Source organism: Lynx canadensis, chromosome C1 (genome assembly GCF_007474595.2).
Source record: "Lynx canadensis isolate LIC74 chromosome C1, mLynCan4.pri.v2, whole genome shotgun sequence".
In the NCBI taxonomy this organism is placed as follows: Eukaryota; Metazoa; Chordata; class Mammalia; order Carnivora; family Felidae; genus Lynx; species Lynx canadensis.
In genome coordinates this window covers 194,682,720-194,702,294 of record NC_044310.1, presented here as the reverse complement: position 1 = coordinate 194,702,294, position 19,575 = coordinate 194,682,720, and the positions used below count along the sequence as shown (strand labels likewise).

The window sequence follows — 19,575 nt, the reverse complement described above, 5'->3', positions numbered from 1 at the left end:
CCTTTTGAAAACCTGTTTGTAGAAACCTGCTGGTTGCCAATTAATGAGTTCAGCATAACAATCCAGCGTTAACTGCTGGGTACAAATTTTCTAGTTCTGTCACTAATCATACACACCTTATCTTTTCGTAGAACATGTCAGTATCTAACTCCACCTACTCACTTATCTGTTAGGAAATGGGGATTCTATCCAAGTTTCATGACGACACAAATCTGATTAGAGGGAACAGCACCTGGCACACAGCAAATGTCAGCTAGTTCTCTTCCCTTCATAACAGATTTTTACCTGTCTCCCCGTGGATCCAGTTCTTACCTCACAGGGAATGATTTCTAACACACCATCTATAAATTTTTGCACTGTTCTTCATAAGTAGGTGTTGAAAAAGAAGAACTGTATCTAGAACACAGAGCAGAAACTATAAAAATTAATAGGCAAGTCGTAGAAAGCTCGGGGAAGGAAAAGTCAATAGGTGTCTGTGATAGTTATGGGATGGAAATGGAGACACTCAAGTAGATCAAACACCTTTAAAGGGGCTTTTCCCAAAGCGCTCCTGTGCTGATAAGGAAGACCCGTGCCTTATAGCGGTGTTTCCTCTTTGTGGAAGGGTGAAGTGGAAAGATAGTTCCCAAAGGTCTCTAAACAATTGCCAGTATGTTCCATTGGAGTTGCTAGATCTTTAGGCCCAAATGAAAATGTGTACATTGACGTGCTAAAGAACCAAACAATAATTACACAGTTGACATTTAAGGATTATTGGATACATGAACTTTAAACAAATTAGTTGAAACTTAACTGAAAAGGTTTTCTCTTTCTTTCAGTCTTTGTGGTGGGAACGACGGACTTTTCCGCTGAAGGATGAAGACACAGAAGCCTTACTATGTCAAGATGAAAAAAAGGATCATAGTGAAAGTTCAAGCCCCGTTTTCCGTGGAGAAGTCTTCTGTACTAGTGCACCAGAAAACGGTCACCATCCAAAAAGGCAGACAGATGAAATGGAAGAATGCAAACCTTTTGGTCTAGGACTTACTCATGTTAAAAAAAACAGGTGACAGGGAAAGGTTAAAAAAAGTATGTAACTGAATGGAAAGCAGGAGGAAAAAATAAGCCCTGTTCTCCATCCCCCACCCCCTCAGCCACAATTCCAGAGTAAGAGCATGTACTGCATGTATTAATCTTTTATGCTGTTTTAAAACAGGCAAGGTAGGTCTCTTTTTCCTTGAACCACAGGAATAACTAGCTTTTCACCTACAGACAAGTGCTAGTCGTTTGTGTTTATGATGCAAATCACAAGCACCAGAAAATTAACTGCTGCAAGCTGATGTTAAATCGTATTACTGGGTAAATAATTTTTAGAAGACTTCATACCCACACATACATATGTACACACACAGAAACACCTGTGCATCAATGATCGCTCTTTTTCCTATACATTTCTATGTAATTTCTATGGTAATTCATTAAAATTGCCTCAAATATATGCCTTTGTATATGGGAATATACAAATATGTGTGTATAGAGTATATATACATACATGTACACACACGTAGTTTTAAAAAACACTGGCAGTGACCACTCCACTTGAAATGCATGGATGAATTATCCCATGGAATGTAAGCTGCACTGTAAAGCACAGGTTCCCAGTGACTATGGAGATTTTAAACATGTTTAACCAATAGAAGTTATATATGGAAATTTCTATACCAGATAACACAATATGCCTTTATTTGAAATCACTGTTATCTGTTGGACTAAATTCAGATCATCTTCTATTCACTCCTAACAGATTAAGACAAGCAAAGCAGAGTTAAATATTGGTCTAATTTTAAAACTTGAGTTTTATCTATCCTATGTATCTCATAAAGAGAAGACCCCAAGTGAAAATGAGCAACAAATAGGAAAGTAAAAAATGTTGTATTTCTAGTTAATTTGGTCATTCCTTACCATTAGCTTACTCTATCCAAACAAGCATCTATTCTCATGTGTATGCTAGAGTGAGAAATTTTTTTAAAGGATAGTGCTTCAGTACTGAATACAGGAGTATACATTAAAGAAACTTCTTGAAGCTATTACATAATTTTTTCTATATAAAAGTTGAGGACAATTTATGAATCGCTTTCTCTCATGTAAAAAAAAAGGTTATTCAAGTTATAGTCCCCATATAACTGACAATCCTGGCCACCTGGCCTAGTCTGGGGGACTCACACCAAGTTTTTGTTAGGGATGGGGAATTCTACTAGTCCCTTTAAAGAAGGAAAAAAGTTCAAATTCAAAACTGACAAATTTTTGCTTGTAGTTTTACTGTACATTTATTTTTAAAAAAGAAAACAAAAGCCAGACAAACCCAAGTTGTCTAGGCAAATAAGGTCAAATCTTTTTGTCATGTCTGACATTATAATCTTCTATGTAAGTTTTTTAATTAAAGTTATTTCTATATGCCTCGTGTTGTCTGATTTGATTAAACGGCACCTGTTCATGGCACAAACCTTTCCTAAGTCAAAAACAAACTTTTACACTGTAGTATAGGAAAAAAACAAGCAAGCTCTATTCTATGCAGAAGTGTTAATGTTCTTATTTTTCAAACTTTTTATTTGTCAAAACTCATAGTAGCCTAAAGTTTAGGTCCTGTTATTTCTTGCCATATATCAAGACTATTTGCAAGTGGCAGATACATATTTGTTGTCAAAGTATAATTTGGGACACAACTTTAAATATTTATGGATTAACTCTACCTTATCATCTTTTAGCCTACCTGGTCTTTGTTGGATTAATATAATATATATCCTTGGGGTCAAAATCCATAACGTCCAGAATATCCTCAGCCATCTGGTTCTGCTACCGAGTAAAATTAGACAAGGTTAAATAAACAAGGCTACCTTTGCCTAATCTACCTCCCAAGGGCTCCATTTGTGAAAAGAGTAAAACCAGAAATCCTCTGCCCTACTGGATTCTTTCCATGGTACCAGCCTGTTCCTGAGCTTTTCTCTCTTCCTTTTTTAAATGGGGACAAAAAATACCTGTCCCATCACTCAGAAGAGTGATTTGTGGTTTTAATGAAATTATATCAAAGTACTTTATAGGCTATAAAACATAAACTTCTGTAATGATAGCTACTTTGTATTGAGCATCCTCAATTCTACTATCCTACAATTCTGGGACTAGTAGTGGAAGCTTTACGTATACATAGGATCTCTTAGTGCTCAACACAACACCGCATGGTAACTGTAATTACGTTCAGTGTATAAATCAGTTAACAGATACTCAAAGAGGCTGGTTGATCTGATTTGCTAAGTCAAACTGCTGGAAAGGAGAAGAATCCAGATTCAACTCAATATCACTTCCAAGCAGAGGCTTTCCTTTCCTTTCTGCTCGGAGCTAGCACATTATTTCATGTCCTTAAGAATGGTGGGGAGGATTAAGAAAAGGTGGGGATCACTGTGTAACCTGCCCCTCCAGCAAAGCTAACAAGGAAAAAACGCCCTGATAAAATCTATATTTGTATAAATTTTGTAAAATCTATACTTGTATTTTAGACCACCTGAAATCCCTGGGCTTCATACACTGTTTGTGCAGTTTTTATGTATCAAATATAAGGTACAAAATAAAAAACAGATAAAGTTTAAGAAGCAAATTACTTCCATTCTACTCATATTGTCTCTCATACACACACACACAAATCAAAAATGACATGAAACAGGAAAAACATAAGGACTTCCTTTGCTTTGGAAAAACAACCAAGAAACGAGAAGATTTAAAATGCAGAAAAAAAATATTTTTTCATAGTAGCTAGTATGCCTTCAGTAGGCATTAAGACACATTTCTGTTTATAACCCTATTAATACAGCCATATTTTTACTCTTATAAAAATCAAGTCTCCCAGTAAAAATGGTATTTTACCACACTAATCTTTAAATTCCATCACTAAAAATGGAGACATACACACCAATTTCTAACCTCTTGGAACATTCTGCAGGATAGATTTTAGTCACTGGAATGAACAGCTGCTCAGAGAAACAGCCCTGCTTCAACTGTGGTATGTTTTGGTAGTCGATATTCTTGTTTTCCAGGAGAAAGATTTCATGAGCGTAAACACTGAACTCCTCACGGTTTCATCGATCAAGAGAACGTTTCTGAGCAGCTTCTGAGCAAACATTTCTTAACAGGTTGATCACAGATCTGGGGTCATCACTCCTCATAATGGCACTGCCAGACACAATCATGTTAGCTCCTGCCTGGAAGAAGTAAACACTCAGGTTATCCTTCAAAGGAAGACGCAGAGAAGCTTAAAACAATTTCTGGACTAGAGTTTCTACCCTTGCATTCGTCAGTGCTTTAAATGCACGAAAGCTACCTTGAGATGAACAGACTTCAAACAGTCTAGTTCCATGAACAAATAAAATGCTTAACAAATGAAAACATAAAATGATTTTTAAATGTATTTAAGAAATCACTGGCTTTTTAATAACCACCTTTAAATAAACGACATTGAATCTTTGCTAATATTTAAAAAAAGATGTAAAAATCTTTTAATCCTCAACTTTATTAAAGTTTTTCCAAAATATGCCAGTGCCCCTAAGGCTACTAAAAAACAAATTATCTTTTAATCTTTGGACTCTGTAGTTGACCCTTGAACAATGCAGGGGTTACGGGTACCAACCCCATGTGCAGTCAAAAATCTGTGAGTAACTTTTTGACTCGCTCAAAATTTAACTACTAAAACCCTTCTATTGACTAGAAGCCTTACCAATAACATAAACAGTTGATTCACACATATTTGGTACATGTATTACATACTGTATTCTTACAATAAAGTTAGAGAAGAGTGTTAAGAAAAGCAGAAGGAATTGGGGTTCCTGGGTGGCTCAGTCGGGTAAGCATCTGACTTCAGCTCCGATCAGGATCTCACAGTTTGTGAGTTTGAGCCCCATGTCGGACTCTGTGCTGACAGCTCAGAGCCTGGAGCCCACTTCGGATTCTGTGTCTCCCCCTCTCTCTGCCCCTACCCCGCTCACACTCTGTCTCTCTCTCAAAAATAAACATTAAAAAAAAAAGACAAGAAAAGCATAAGGAAAATACAATTACATTACTATAACAACAACAACAAAATCCACATAAAAATGGACCCAGGTAGTTTAAACCCACGTTGTTCAAGGGTCAACTGTGAAGGAATTGATAGACCATTATTGCTAAAGTGTGAAACTATAAAATACAGCAACATTAAATAATTTCTCCTTCTGACGTCAGAAAGACTGAAGCACTTTTTCATGTATTACTTCACTGTATTCCAGAAAGGCTTTGAAGGGCTTAAAAAAGATATTCAATATACTTTTAAATGTGGAAACAAAGAAATCAAAGAGAAAAAGCAAGTAAGGGAAGTCCAAATTTAGCTCTGCACTCCCAGGATTTGACTTGAGGGAAACCCAATCTGTCACGTGATCCACTTCCGGAACAAAGTGGCAGGAGGCTACTGGGAGAGGCAGCAGAAGGGAGGAAAATTCCTCCCAGGAGACACCGTCACTCTGTGATACAGTGCACATCTCCAAAAACATTCCTTCCAAAAATGTAAAAAAAAATTAGTTTTGTAGGGTTACAGCCTAACATGGTTTTAATGTAAGCAGGAAAAACGCCCAAAGGCACAGCACAGTTCAGTAACAAGAAATCCACAAGTAGTCAAAGGACATACGTTCACTAATCACCCGGTCAGCTCCTCTTCCAGAAGTACCTCACGGCCACGGCTTTTGACAAGTATCAAGCAGAAAAGTGTGGCATTTATACAAAAAACTTAAAGTGCAGATTAGACCATGTTGCTTAAATAAAAACAGGCCACATAAACTTCAATGACCTGCAGTGTTACAGGAAGGGCTGGCACCCTCTTGGGAAGCTCAGGGCTTCATTAACTCAGCTCAGCTGGCTACTTGGGAAGACTCATCCCCCCTCACGTAGAGGAGGACCACAGCTATCCAGAAATCAGACCAAAATTTACATCAGAAATGGCTCCAGTCAGTTTTTACAAGGGACAAACCAGTAACTAATACACCTAAGCTATACAAAATCACAATCTTTTCACTTTATAAGCAGGTAGAGATTTTCTTTCCCTATTTTGGAAAAATGTCTTACTCCAAGGCCTAGAACTTAATGATCTCCCAAAGGCTGGCATTCAGCATATTCTTTTTTAAAAAATAACTTCCTTCAGCATTAATGAGATAACTGGGACTTACTTTTTAATGATTATGTGATTTGAGAATATTCACTTATTGCTCTTTATTCTCAATGTTCTACATTTGAACAAAAAAAATACCTTTCCCAGAAAGAAAGGCAATTTAGGAAACACAGGAAATCTGTTTGGCGCACAAGACAATGTTCCAGACATTACATTTGATAGGAAACTGGTCTGTGACCAGTTCAGCTGTGACCTGAAGAGCAATCTCACCTCTGCACATTTATGGATAGTGTCAGGACCTACTCCACCATCGACCTCTATGTCCAAGGACGGGAACTGGGTCCTCAACCAATGAACCTAGATATACACGAAGAAATAAGTGATTCCTAAGGTGGATATTTCCTAAGGGGAAAAACAACCAAATAAAAAATCAAATAGCCAAATACTAGCCACTAAAACAGGATTCCAAGTGTCTCACACAGTAACTTTATTTTTCTTTCTTTATTTTAAGTAGTCTTTATATCCAACATGGGGCTCGAACTCACAACTCAGAGACCACGAGTTGCATGCTCTTCCAACTGAGACGGCCAGGTGCCCACCACACAGTTAACTTTCTACTAATACAAATTATGATCAGGGATACCTTCCTTTTTAATATACTGAAACAAATCCAGCTTCATAAAAGCAAGGCTTATTCTTCTGGGGGAATGGCACTGAACTTGTCATGGCTTTGCAGAGAATATACTTCATGCAAACAAGACAAAGAAAAAACCCTCAATGTTCAATGAAAAGAGATCTCCCAAGAGATCGAAAGGCTACAGGGATAATGCCTTTGACAGAAAATTTCAAGATTAAGATGTGATATTTTTCCTGATTTCCACGCTAAATCTCATACAGCATTTATCACACCATACTCCAGGGATCTGCAGGCATCCCCCCCCCCCCACCATCTTCAGAACAGGACATGGCTAAATACACAAGTGGCTCAATACAGGCTTACCGAATGTGCACACACTATAAAAGCCTCACCCCAAAACCAAATATTTCTTTACCTTTGGCATCATATCTTCCATGAATTTCTGCCCTCCAAACCCAGGTTCCACTGTCATAACCAAGGCCATATCTATCTGATTCGCCCATGGTGCCAAATACTCAACTGTAGTTCCTGGTTTGATGGCAAGGCCAACCTATAACAGAGACAAATTTGCTACATCACATTAATAATTATTTCCACATTATATTAATATGGCATGTCAGACCCAGTAGAAATATCTATCGTTTAAAAATTCATTTTTAATATTTATTTATTTTAGAGAGAGACAGAGTGCTAGCAGGGGAGAGGCAGAGAGAGGCAGACATAGAATCCAAAGCAGGCTCCAGGCTCTGAGCTGTCAGCACAGAGCCCGACATGGGGCCTGAACCCCCGAACCGTGAGCACATGACCCAAGGCAAAGTCAGATGCGTGACCGACTGAGCCACCCAGGCGCCCCTAGAAATATCTATTCTTAAAGAGTAGAATATACACAGAAATGGAATGCATAAGTTATTCAAACTATTTTTTAAAAGAGTCAACAAGGCTACCCACATGTAAATCTTCCTAAAAGGCAGTACTTTTCAGAAAACATTAGGGGAACATAGAAATCCTGTCTAACAGACAACTTATACTTCAACTCTGATTTCTCAGCTAAAAAACAACTGCTCAAGTCTGGTCTTCTCTGCCTATCACTTCCTGTCTTCTAATGAAACGTCCACACCAAGAGTGAAGAGTATTAAAACGTTATGGTCACTGTTGGCCCCTCACCTTCATCCCATTCTCCCGAATGTCTTTTATCAAAGCCCCAGGGTTCTCAGTAGCCTCAAGATGAAAGGTATATTGATTGGCTCCTGCTACAGCCATTGGTTTTACCCACTGTTCCGGCCTGGACACCATCATGTGCATATCTAGAAAGAAAAGACACATCTCCTGAATACTACTGAAAGGAAGATACCTGCCCCATACTGGTGAGGCCAGCCTGCAGTTCTGGCTGTTTTGGATATCAACTACTTGGCATTAAAAGAATTCTTAAATAATGACACTGCTGTATTTATTGCTAGCCTCCTTTTGACTTGAAGATACAGTTTGAGTTAAACTCATTTCTCAAAAAACCAGTTTTCCACAAAAGGCATATGATGGTATATATGAAAAGGACTAGAATTCAGGAAACCTAGGTCCAGGAAATGCTAGTCTAAAAAAACCTCTCAACAGTCCTATTATCTATGCAGATTTCATTTCTCATTTATAAGAAAGCTAAATAAAGTGATTCTACAATATCTTATGGAGCACTTACTGCATCATTAAGTATTCTAGACCCCAGGGACAGAGCATAAAAAACAGACAAAAATCTCTGCTGTTATGGGGATTACATTCTTAGTGGGGGGTGGGGACAGACCATAAAGAAACTACGTTAATACAACACACACTGGGTTGGCAGCTTGGCCAGCGTGGCTGGGCAGGAGGATCACAGGGGCACGGGATGAGGGGCCACAGCCTGGAGCTCTGCAGACCACTGGGCTTTATTCTGAACGAGATTGGGGGGGAGCACTGTGGGATTCTGAGCGGAGAGGTGACAAGATCTAAGCTGGAAAGCCACAGTAGTCACCCAGGAAGAAATGACGTTGGCAGTGATTGAAACTGGCAAGCAGTGGCAGGATTCTGGGTCTGCTCTGCAGCTATGGCAGCGGGAGCTGCTGCAGGCCAATGTGCAGGGGGAGGGGAGCCCGAAAACTGCACCACGGGGGACGGGTCTCGAGGGAAGGACATGGTAACTGCAGGTCTGACACACATCCTAACTGTAAAGCTCAAATCACAGGGATCCGTTAGGGAGAGTGGGGGTGGCCTTCTTAAGGTTCTTGACTTGAAACATTAGACCATTTAACAAGAAGAGGGCGGCTTAAAAGTGGTTAAGTCAAGAAATATTGCTGTCAAGAAGGAAACAGTAAATACTCCTAGGTCAGACAGATATGCTAAGAAGAGTTTTGAGTTTGTCTGTTTTTTGCTAGAGGAAGCATACCTCTGATACAGCTGAGCTACATTAAAGAAAAAATGTCTAGAATTCTAGACTCAACTAAGACCATAAAATGCAATAAGGCTTTGAAAAATATCAGGAAAAGGGAATACTGCTTGACAAAGCCGAGATTAAAGTTTGTATTTCTAAACTAACAAGTGACAAAAATAGAACCTATGTTAATAGGTAAAACATTGTTTTTAAAAGACAAACTCTATTTGGTGTTTCTTATTTTCTTTGTGTTATAAGTAAGGAAAAATCAATCTGCTTTAAAATATCTATTCATTCCTTTCGTTAACAGACTGCTATGCCAGTCCTCCTCCGGCGTGCGGTCACCGCTGGGAACCCTCAATGGAGAGTGTTCAGGGAGCGACCAGTTCAGTGAGTCATCTGCCTGTAGGTGACATACTGAGGTCACAGTTCTCGAACGTTCCAACATCAGCCTCCGCTTACACTGTTAAAAATTACTGAGGACCTCCAAAACGATGTTGATGTGAACTGTATTTAACACTGTCTAAAATGTTTTAGAAATTCAAACTAAGCAATTTTTAAGTGTCTACTGAACTCATTTAAAAATAATAATAAATCTATCACATGTTAACTTAAGAGTGACCTTATTTTATACTTTTGCAAGTCATTAATGTCTGGCTTAACAGAAGACCTCCATATTCTCACATGTGCTCTGCATTCAGTCTGCTGCAATGTGTTGTTTTATATGAAGAAAAGGGAAAAAAGTACACAGAAAAGGGAGGGGTACATTGATAGCCTTTTCAGACCAGTGTGGATATTCTTCTATTTCTACCCCAGAACTCAGCAAGTAGGACTTTAATAAAGGTTAGCTGCAATGTGGAATCTGTAAACTCTACCAATGAACTTTTTGAGCTTTGTTACACTAAAAGCCACTGGCCTGTCCTAGTACACTTTGAATGGATCTCTGCAGTACTGGTTTGCTGCATTACATAGGACTTCCAAAGAGTGACACGTTTTATTATTTGCTATCAGAAATTATGCAACACCACAGATTTTATCACAACAGCTGTAAACAGGAGAAAGCTAATAAGCTCACAGAAGCAGATACAACTTCTTCAAAATTCAAATTTTCATTTGCAAGCTCTAATTTTATCAGTGGAAACAATAATTAATGAGGCATCTTCCTTGAAATGACAGGCTTAGTTAACTTTCAAGAAAATGTCAGTAAAATACTGAAGTCTGATAACCATAGTTCATCTATCAGTTTATCATTCCAGTGAAGATAAGTGTTCGTGAAAAAGGCAGCCAGTTCAGTTCACAACTCAGTGGCACAAGTGGGTTTTCCTTGAGAAAGCCATCATCACACAGTATACTGCAGAAGCACTTCATATGTACTTCCTGCTTTGGCACACAAAACATGAAAAGAAATGCACCCAACCATCAGATTTACTGTAGTTAATAATTTGTACTGACCTTCAACGATATGTACCATGAATACATGGTGGTGAAGAATAATTTAACAACAACTTGGATAGTTCAATAGCATTGCTTTGATTCAGGCTAAGGAACCAACAGACAAACTCACCATTGCTTTTGTACCATCCACACAAATAATGACAAATAACGCTGTAATATGAAAGTAGTCATCACCTCATGTTCCACCCGCAAGAGATTCCTGGGGTCTTCAGACCACACGTGAAGACCGCAGATTTAGATGAGAGCAAAGAAAACAAAAACAAAACAACACAAAACACCCAAAACCAAAGCACAAAAATAATAGCTTTTTCCCTATCACTTGATTGCTTACTGGTTATTTCCACTCAATACTGAGACTGAACAGTTCAGAACTGTACCAGTTATGCATGCAACTTGTGAAATACTTCTTAGAATGTACACATGAATTATCCAACAACCAAGATCCAAGAATCAAACAAAAAAAACACGTCTTAATATAAAAAGCAAAAGTCACAAAACCCAAACATTAAAGCATTTGGAGTCCATTCATCTTTACTGTAGACCCACTTCTAGACAGACTGATTAGTAGCAAGTTTATTAGCAAATAAACTAAAAACAGAAAGAAAGAGCAGACTGTGTGTGGTTGTAGCAGTAGGATTGATACGAGAGGCACAAATGTAGGAGACACAAATAGCACTGAGTAGTGATGCGAGGAATCCAAGTAAAAGAAAAAAAAAGAAAAAAAACAACTTCTTTTAAATTCATACAAAGCCAGATGCAGAGGACTCTGTGGCCACAGCACGGTGGGGGCAAACATGGCTACTTATTTCATTCACCTGATATTCATAAGAACAAATTTATTTTGGAAAATTCATTTTCTAAAATGTAATAAAAAAGTCCAGATCATCAGAGGATTACATTCCATTATCTGAAAATTTCAAAATGGTGAACAAGCTGCTGGAACATGGTTTCCCTCATGCCACATAAATTACGTGGTAACGCACCCTTTCTTATGTGCAAAGTAGATGGATCCTATGAAGAAGCTCTGACGGAGAGAACTTCCTACAACGAGGGCAATGTTCCAGAATGGCACTGTACAACAGTCACTAGACTCATGTGGCAACTGAGAGCTTGCAATATGGTTGGTTAATGCCACTGAGAAGCTTCATCTTTCATTTTATTAACCTGAACTAACTTTAAATAGCTACATGTGGGTAGGGACAACCACATGGGACAGCACAACTAGAATCCTTCTCAAAATCGGCCTACAATATGCCAATAAAAAATACCTAAGTTTTACTAAATTCCAAGGTACTTAAGAACATTATTTATAAAAATTTGTTCAACTCCTTACGTACGAGACATTTGTCAGCTTCAAGCCGTTGCTAACTTAGCTTAAAAGAGCAGTAACAACATGTGGACTGAATTCACGTTCACGAGAATTAACAATTACACTAAACCCCAATCTTGTGTTTATGCTTAGCTCTACAAAAACCACAGTAAAACAAAGTGTATTAAATCCCTGCTGTAAAGGACAAAAGTAATCTGACTGAAGGAAGTTTGAAAAAGAAAATACGGAAGGTGGTCTGATAACTGGATAAAGGTTAATTTAGGATGGGGTGCTTAGAAAGGCTTCTCCCTGAGGAAATGCCAGTAATTCAGGGCCAAAAGATAAAGCAGAGCCAGCCAAGTGAACAGTTTTCTAGGCAAAGAGATCAGCTAAAGTGCCAAGGCCCTGAAGCAAGAAAGAGTTTGGCTTATTACAAGCAGCCAGTGAAGACCCAGCACAGGGTGGGGGTTGGGGGTTCCAGATGAAATTGGAGGTTGAGAGATCAATCATCTACTTGAGCAACACATCCAGCGTCAGACAGCGTAACACCCACTTACCAAAGAAAGGGTCCTGGCCTAGCTGCTTTCGGAGGCTTTCTACCACAGGGTGCCCAAAGGTGATGTTGGGAACAAAATGCCTACAAGACAAACAAAATCTTACTCTGAAAATGTTTTCAATTCAATTTCTGTATTGTTCTCAAAAGCACTCTGATAGGGGTAAATGGGACCATCTGTGATTGCAGTATTTTTCCATGTAGTATTTAACATCATCAGTATTAAAAAATACTAAAAATATCTCAGTAATTTCAGTTTTACAAAGCAGTATTTCCCTGATATTTCAACAAAATCAGACAGTGTCACAAGATTTAACTCCATCGTTTGTAATCCAACAGGTAAAAATGGAAAGACAACCAAATCCAAACTCCAAAAGTTTTATGACTTGCCCAAGTCACACACTAGTTAGGAAGTTCTGGACTCTGACATGGGTCTCTCAAATCCTAGTCTGTCATGGGCGTCCTGTGGCCACTTCTAATCCACTTCATTCAGTGGGCACTAAATCAGTTTAACCACCCATTACTGAGGGTTTCCAGCATGCCAGGTGTTGTACCTTACTTCATCTTCTCATCAGCCTTATGAAGTAGATGCTGTTATAGCCCCATCTGAAGAACACAGGAAAAATAACTTCCTTAAGTCACCCTGTTAATAATTTGCGGAGGCAGGATTCAGAGTAAGTCTTCCTGACATCTGACCCCAAAGTACTTCATGCCACTGACCTACTCGCTTGTCCTTCTGTTCTATCACTAGCTCATTTCAATATGTAACAAAACCCCCTCTATGCAAGTACCATGATACGGGAGTTCCTGCTTACCCTAGAAAAGTTTATAATCTCATTGGCGAGAAATGGCTAACACCCAACGGAATCCCTGGCCCTGCTGTTGTATTTGTTGGGGAGAGCCGACTCCCTTGACCTCCAGGTGGCCCGTGCAGCTGGTTCTCCCCAAAGGCCTGTGAATTTCAGTGATGCGTGTCACTGCAGGGCCAGGAGCTTAAGCGGTATTCCTTTTTTGCCCTCACTTCACCCTTTTGCCAATAGAGAAGCCATTAAGGGCTGGCAGAGTGACAGGATGGAAGGAGACTACGTCCCTGAAATTCTTCATGGAAGGACATTCAAGCTGAACTGTTACGTGAATAACTGAACTTTATAACATTAAGTCACTGAACTCGGGGCTTTATTGGTTAAAGGTAGTAGATATTACCCTGTATGAGGATAGCAAGAAAAGGTAAAGCCACAAGTGGGCCATATGAGGCAAGTAGTATGGCACTTGAAAAGAAGGGAAGATCACGAGATTTAGAGAACAAAGAATTTGTAAAGATGGGAAAAGAAATGAAGCAAAGGCAAAAATAAGCAACTTGTGTTCAAAGTGGGGGAGAGGTGGTGCTGTTCGGCTTGGTGAGGGTGAAAAGAACAGGAGGCAGAATATGTCACATCAAGGGTATCAAATGCCTGGCTCGGTGTTTGGATTCTATCCTGCTGTAAATATGAAGTGAGGTTTTAAAGCAAGAAACAAGCAGGCCCATTTGGTAGAGTGTGTCACTCTTGATCTCGAAGTTGTGAGTTCAAGGCCCATAGCAGACATTACTTAAAAAAAACAAACAAACAAACAAACAAAAAAAAAACACACAAAGCAATGAGAAAATAAAAAATAAAGTGGAAATAATAAAGTGGGAAGACGGCCTGGGCAAGGAACAATGAGAATGGAAAGGACGACAGATAACGCGTGACAGGACTTGTGAACTCATTAGATGTGAGGAGCTCAAAAGAGAATAAACCACGGTTAAGACCTTAAGCTTAGATGGCAGACCAATGAATGCTAATAAAAAAATTAAAACTTACACAGGCCAGGTACCATTCTAAACACGTTCCATATACTAACTCATTAAAACCTCACAACTCTATGGTGCAGGTACTCCTATAATCCATATATCACAGACAAGGAAGAGAGACTCAAGGTCACACAGCCTGTGAAGTGCCACAAGCAGGCATTAAACACTGGCAACTTGGCTCCAAAGTCCAGGCTCTTAACCTATTACGCTCATCTGTCCCTCCACTGATAACGACAAAAAAACAAAGTCCAGGGGGAGGTGAGACGAGTCAGGATTCAGGACACATGTGAGAGGGACCAGGTAAGGTGGACAGGTACGGACACCTGCAAACACTTTGGTCCTTGAAGGTAGGGTTTCTAGTATCTAGAAACCATTCCACCGTTTCACTTCAGAGCAATGACTGCCAGGGGCACGGATAAGATGCTCGTTATGTTTACCTGGAACTCAGAGGTGAGGGTCAGATAAGCAGACAGGGAGGCTTACTGGGTATCATACAGCTCTGGAATGAAAATCGGGATTTTGTTCACTGTTCTTTTAATTTGCTGCATGGCCTTAGAGTACTTTTGTTGCTCAACCTTAGGTTGCCTTTATAATTAAACAGACATAATAAACACATACATCTTGAGAAAACAGGAGAACAGAATAAATATACTTTTTACTTCACTGGGAAACAGAAGCAGATCATGTAACACTACTGATTCCCCCAGCTGCATGACTAATTGTACTACAGTGCTCTAGGCTCACCACGAACACTAGAAGAACAGAAAGGTACTGATACCCTGACAAGACACCAAAGGTTTATGGTTAAGCTGAAACAGAAAAAGGCAACAAACCCAAGCATGAAGTGAAGGGGTCCTAAATTTGCCAGGCAACAGTAACCTTGGGACCACGTATCACAAAAGGACTTACAGGCTCTATGCCAACCCTATGACACTAAAGAAGACCTGGGAATCTGAATTCTCAACAAATGCCCTGGGAGGTCTTTTTTTATGTTTATTTTGAAAGAGAGAGAGACAGAGAGACAGAGAGAGAGCAAGAGTGCATGCGCACAGGGTAAGGACAGAGAGAAGGAGAAAGAATCCTAAGCAGGAGGTTCCACGCTGTCAGGGCACAGCCAGACGCGGGGCTCAGTACCACAAACCAAGAGATCATGACCTGAGCCGAAACCAACATTCAGATGCTTAACTGACTGAGCCACCCAGACACGCCAAAGCCTTGGGAGTTCTTATCAGACCAGCTTGGAAAATACATTATTTCACTCTAAGAGAAATATCATCAAAGCAGTCGGCTTCACCATTGTATTATTCTTTTTCTTTGTCCTGTTAAAGGTACTTTCTGCAGTCTGCAAAAAATAAAATACAATAAAAAAGTATCCCTTTTCCCCAGAGACTTAGTGAGATTAAGCTATAACTGTTTACAGCACAGGTATATAATTATTTTATCTCTCATCATCTTCTCTCATCAACCTGAAGCTGTTTCCAATTGTCATACAATCAATTTCAGAGAGATAAAACCTTTACCAGATCTTTCAAGATAAAGATGGTAAACGGAGGATTAAAGTTGATCTAAAATGGAGCAAGACTGTTGGGGTGCCTGGGTGGCTCAGTCAGTTGGGCATCCGACTTCTGCTCAGGTCATGATCTCGCAGTTCATGGGTTCAAGCCCCACGTCAGGCTACGTGCTGACAGCTCAGAGCCCGCAGCCTGTGTTAGATTCTGTGTCTCCCTCTCTGTGTGCCCCTCCCCTGATGGCGCTCTTTCTGGCTCTCAAAAATAAATAAAAGCATTAAAATTTAAAAAAAAAAATAAATGGAGCAAGTCTGTAATGAGAAAACATTCCCTGTGAATCAGAAAACACAATCTCATGTTTCCAAGGGCTGGCAAAAAACACAGAGGAGCAATATAGGGCAGATGGAGACAGAAGACAATTGAAGAACATCTAGCCTGGTTAATGATGGTGGCTGCCATTCAGCTCCAGCCCATTGTGGCCTCATGAGGCTGTGGACCAAGTGCTAGCAAATCTTTGGGTGTTTTTCAAAAGTCAGCAATCCAGTACTCATGTGAAATCTCCCCAATTTTAAATCCTGGTAACTAATTTAGAAATTGCATATTTGCGGGGCGCCTGGGTGGCTCAGTCGGTTAAGCGGCTGACTTCGGCTCAGGTCATGATCTCGCAGTCCGTGAGTTTGAGTCCCACGTCAGGCCCTGTGCTGACAGCTCAGAGCCTGGAGCCTGTTTCAGATTCTGTCTCCCTCTCGCTCTCTGCCCCTCCCCCGTTCATGCTCTGTTTCTGTCTCAAAAATAAACAAACGTTAGAAACAGACTTAAAAAAAAAATTGCATATTTGCTCTGTTCCTACACTTAGGACTAACAGCACATTTCTGATCACTGTCCTGTCATGGCAGGTTTATATGCTTTCCAATGTTCTTTTCCAGAGAATTCATTTGTCCTTTTTTTTCAAATATCCAACCATACTAGTGCACCACCCCCCACAGTATTCCCAAAACTTGTTCCTGACCTTCAAGATGAAGACATTCAGTTTTAATCAGGAGAGAAATCGGGGACCTTAGGGGAAAAGGGGAAACAACAGGTGCATCCAAACTAGAATACTAGAGATTTTTAAAGGGACCAGGAAAAAGAACAGCATAGAGGCAGTACCTGAAGAGAAGGTAAGTTGAGGCTGGCTACCTTAGAAAGGGGAGTCCACGCCCCCACTTTCACACACCTGGCCTAGGAAACAATGCAGCTCAGCTAGCTTTGCCTCTTCTGGTGGGACATCGGGAAGAGGTTGAAACTCCCTAAATGTTTCCTCCTTTACAAAAGGGGATCAAAATACCTCTGAGCTCAAAACGTTGTGAAGATTAAAAGAGAAAGGTTTTAAAATGGTGTTTGGAGAATTTAATTTTGTCAAACCAAGATGTTACTTGGCAAAGGGGGAAAAGAGCCAGTAAAAAACAAATATGTGTATCTTAATCAGCTCAGGGTCTGCCACTGGGCTGGGAGGGGACAAGGTGTTTCATCAGACATCCCTCTCTTATGACAGAGCCAATCATTCATTCAACCAATTATAACTAAGCCTGTCACCGTGCTTTACCTGCAGAGAATTCAGAGGTGAGCCAAAGACACCCTACTTTCAGGGAGCTTACAGTACAGCAGGAGAGATGGGAAAATAGACAACAAAAGTAATTGTATAAATTATTAGGTCTTTGTGGACAGAGAATGTCTTAATCCTTCCTGATAAGCCCAGAGCCCACAGAAGACATTTAACTTCTGAGACCACACAAGCTGTTGCAGGCTTCTAATCCTGGCTCCACCATTTCCTAACTAGAAGACCTCAGACAGGTGACTTAACCTTTTTGTGTCCATTTCCCCACTGTCAAATGCTGGTGACAACAACAGCACCAACCTCATAAGGTTATGTGAGTTAATTCACAAAGAACATTGAAAACACTTACGTGCTCAAAAATATTAGCTACTACTGTTATCATTAATATTCTTGATTTGTGCACTGAAAAAATTATCTTCTCCATTCAGTTACTCAAATATGGCCCAAGACTTACTTAAAACACCAAATTGCTTTCTGTGTTAAACAGACTACACATGTACACATGTAGCCTGTTCTATCCTGAGGTAGGGGTCTCAGACACAAAATCTGTATCCCAGACATGAAAATGTACCTACCCATCTTTGAGGTACACCCTCCAGTTACCTGTGAAAGCTCAGAGCTTTCAAAAATTATGTACGTGTACATAACTATGAATATGAATTATGTATATAACACAATAAAAATCAAGCTTTCGTGCGAGGTAATACTTACCAATCTTACACACTTAGCCTAGAATGCTTAGACTCTAAAGTAAAGACTTTGCCGTGATCAGTTGGGATACTTAATGATAACTGAGTCGGATATAAAAGAGAAACAACAGATTTAACCAGACAGAACAGAGAAAGACAAAACTCTTGTAACAGGAGTGACATTAAAAAGAACAGGAAGTAACTGATCATCTTTTGTAAATAAAACAAATTTGCAAATTTGCACGAGGCCACACAGAAATTTTACCTGTTTAAATTTATTTTTTGACCCAGAACCCAAAGTAATGGCTGTTACTGCTTTAAGGCCAGTTATCAGCAGGGCTCAAGGAACTACTTGGCAAACCCAAGAAAATACAATTTGCAACTCTGTCACAATGTTGTGTAATCCTGAAAGTCCTACTGTCTTCTCAAGGTTAGACTCTACATTTTATAGCCAACTTAAACTAGCATCATACTGACTCTGAACAATATCGATTATGTGCTATAACTACAGTGCTTAAAAATTACTTACAAAAAAACTGACCTCCCTGAAGAGCAGGGTGCCTGAAGAGAAAATAAACAGGAAAATCAAAATTCGAACAATGACACAACACCTAATAATTATTGAGAACTTACTATACGCCAGGCACTGTATGCTTTACATGTTGGCTCATTTCATCTTCCAAAATTGCCTAAGCGGTAGGTTCTATTGTTACTCCCATTTTTCACATAATGAAACTGAAGCTCAATGAGGTTAAGTGGCTTGTCCCAGGTGATCCATCAAATGGCAGAACTCGGGCAATCTCGCTACAGGTACCAAGCTCTTAATCGTTACGCAAGTCTGTCTCCCCAGCTTTGCCACTAACTAGCTATATGAGCTTGGGCAAGTCATGCCTATCCCCTTGGGCCTCAGTTTCTCTAACTGAAAATGAGAGACGCGTCCAAGAGATTTAAAATTGCGTCCAGGTCCTAGTGCTAAGGGCCACACGTTACGTGGGGGGAGGGGAAGAAGTGGGGTTTGGGACGCGGTCGCAGCCCAGGCTGCCGCCTCAGGTTCGCTCCAGCCAGGGCCTCCAGGACTCCCACCCCAAGTCCCCTTTTCAGCACCGCGTTCAGAGTGCGGCGCTCCGCGGTACAGGGACGCCGTGCACCCAAAAGGCACTCAATAAAGGTGCGCCGAGCCCGCCCCGCGCGGCAACCCTGACCCGAGCCCCGCGGAGTTACCCGTCCATTACATCCAGGTGCAAATAATCGGCCCCAGAGTCCAGCATCCGGAGGCACTCAGCCCCTAAATTGGCCAAATCGCTGTTAAGGATGGACGGGCCAATCTTGCAGCCAGACGCCATGGTGCTGGTTCCCAAGAGCAAGTTACCCACGAGTCCTCCGGTAAGACGAAAGTGTCGCCCCGATTGGCTGCGCAGTTTTAGTCCCTTCCCGATAGCGT

At 40.3% G+C, this 19,575-nt stretch overlaps 2 protein-coding genes across 14 annotated transcripts in view; one reads left to right on the top strand and one right to left on the bottom strand.

Annotated features, from left to right (window-relative positions):
• KANSL1L (KAT8 regulatory NSL complex subunit 1 like) overlaps positions 1-2,855 on the top strand; it is a 131,643-nt gene extending 128,788 nt beyond the window's left edge. For all 6 annotated transcript variants that reach the window (XM_030327729.1, XM_030327726.1, XM_030327731.1 and 3 more), the window contains one exon: positions 819-2,855. In XM_030327729.1, coding sequence (XP_030183589.1) covers positions 819-1,049 — 231 coding nt within the window. In that variant the 3' untranslated portion in view covers positions 1,050-2,855. The remainder of the gene's footprint in view (positions 1-818) is intronic.
• An 892-nt stretch (positions 2,856-3,747) lies between these two features.
• On the bottom strand, positions 3,748-19,575 carry RPE (ribulose-5-phosphate-3-epimerase). Of its 8 annotated transcripts, none has more exons than XM_030327734.1 (7): positions 19,367-19,575; positions 18,664-18,695; positions 12,514-12,593; positions 7,959-8,098; positions 7,210-7,344; positions 6,428-6,514; positions 3,748-4,229 (listed from the first exon to the last, which is right to left on the bottom strand). In XM_030327734.1, exons 1-7 carry the CDS (start codon positions 19,475-19,477, stop codon positions 4,107-4,109), a joined length of 708 nt encoding a protein of 235 aa, XP_030183594.1. In that variant the 5' UTR covers positions 19,478-19,575; the 3' UTR covers positions 3,748-4,106. The 8 variants fall into 8 exon arrangements, with proteins under 8 accessions (XP_030183594.1, XP_030183595.1, XP_030183600.1 ...); XM_030327735.1 differs by having other exon boundaries at positions 18,676-18,695; XM_030327740.1 differs by having other exon boundaries at positions 19,356-19,403.

Excerpts from the sequence above, each read along its gene's own strand:
- RPE (XM_030327734.1), bottom strand. The coding sequence starts at position 19,477 with ATGGCGTCTGGCTGCAAGATTGGCCCGTCCATCCTTAACAGCGATTTG. Across the intron at positions 8,099-12,513 it reads AGGCCAGGACCCTTTCTTTG|ATATGCACATGATGGTGTCC; the intron begins GTAAGTGGGTGT and ends TTTTCTTTCTAG. Across the intron at positions 7,345-7,958 it reads TTCGGGAGAATGGGATGAAG|GTTGGCCTTGCCATCAAACC; the intron begins GTGAGGGGCCAA and ends TCTCTGTTATAG.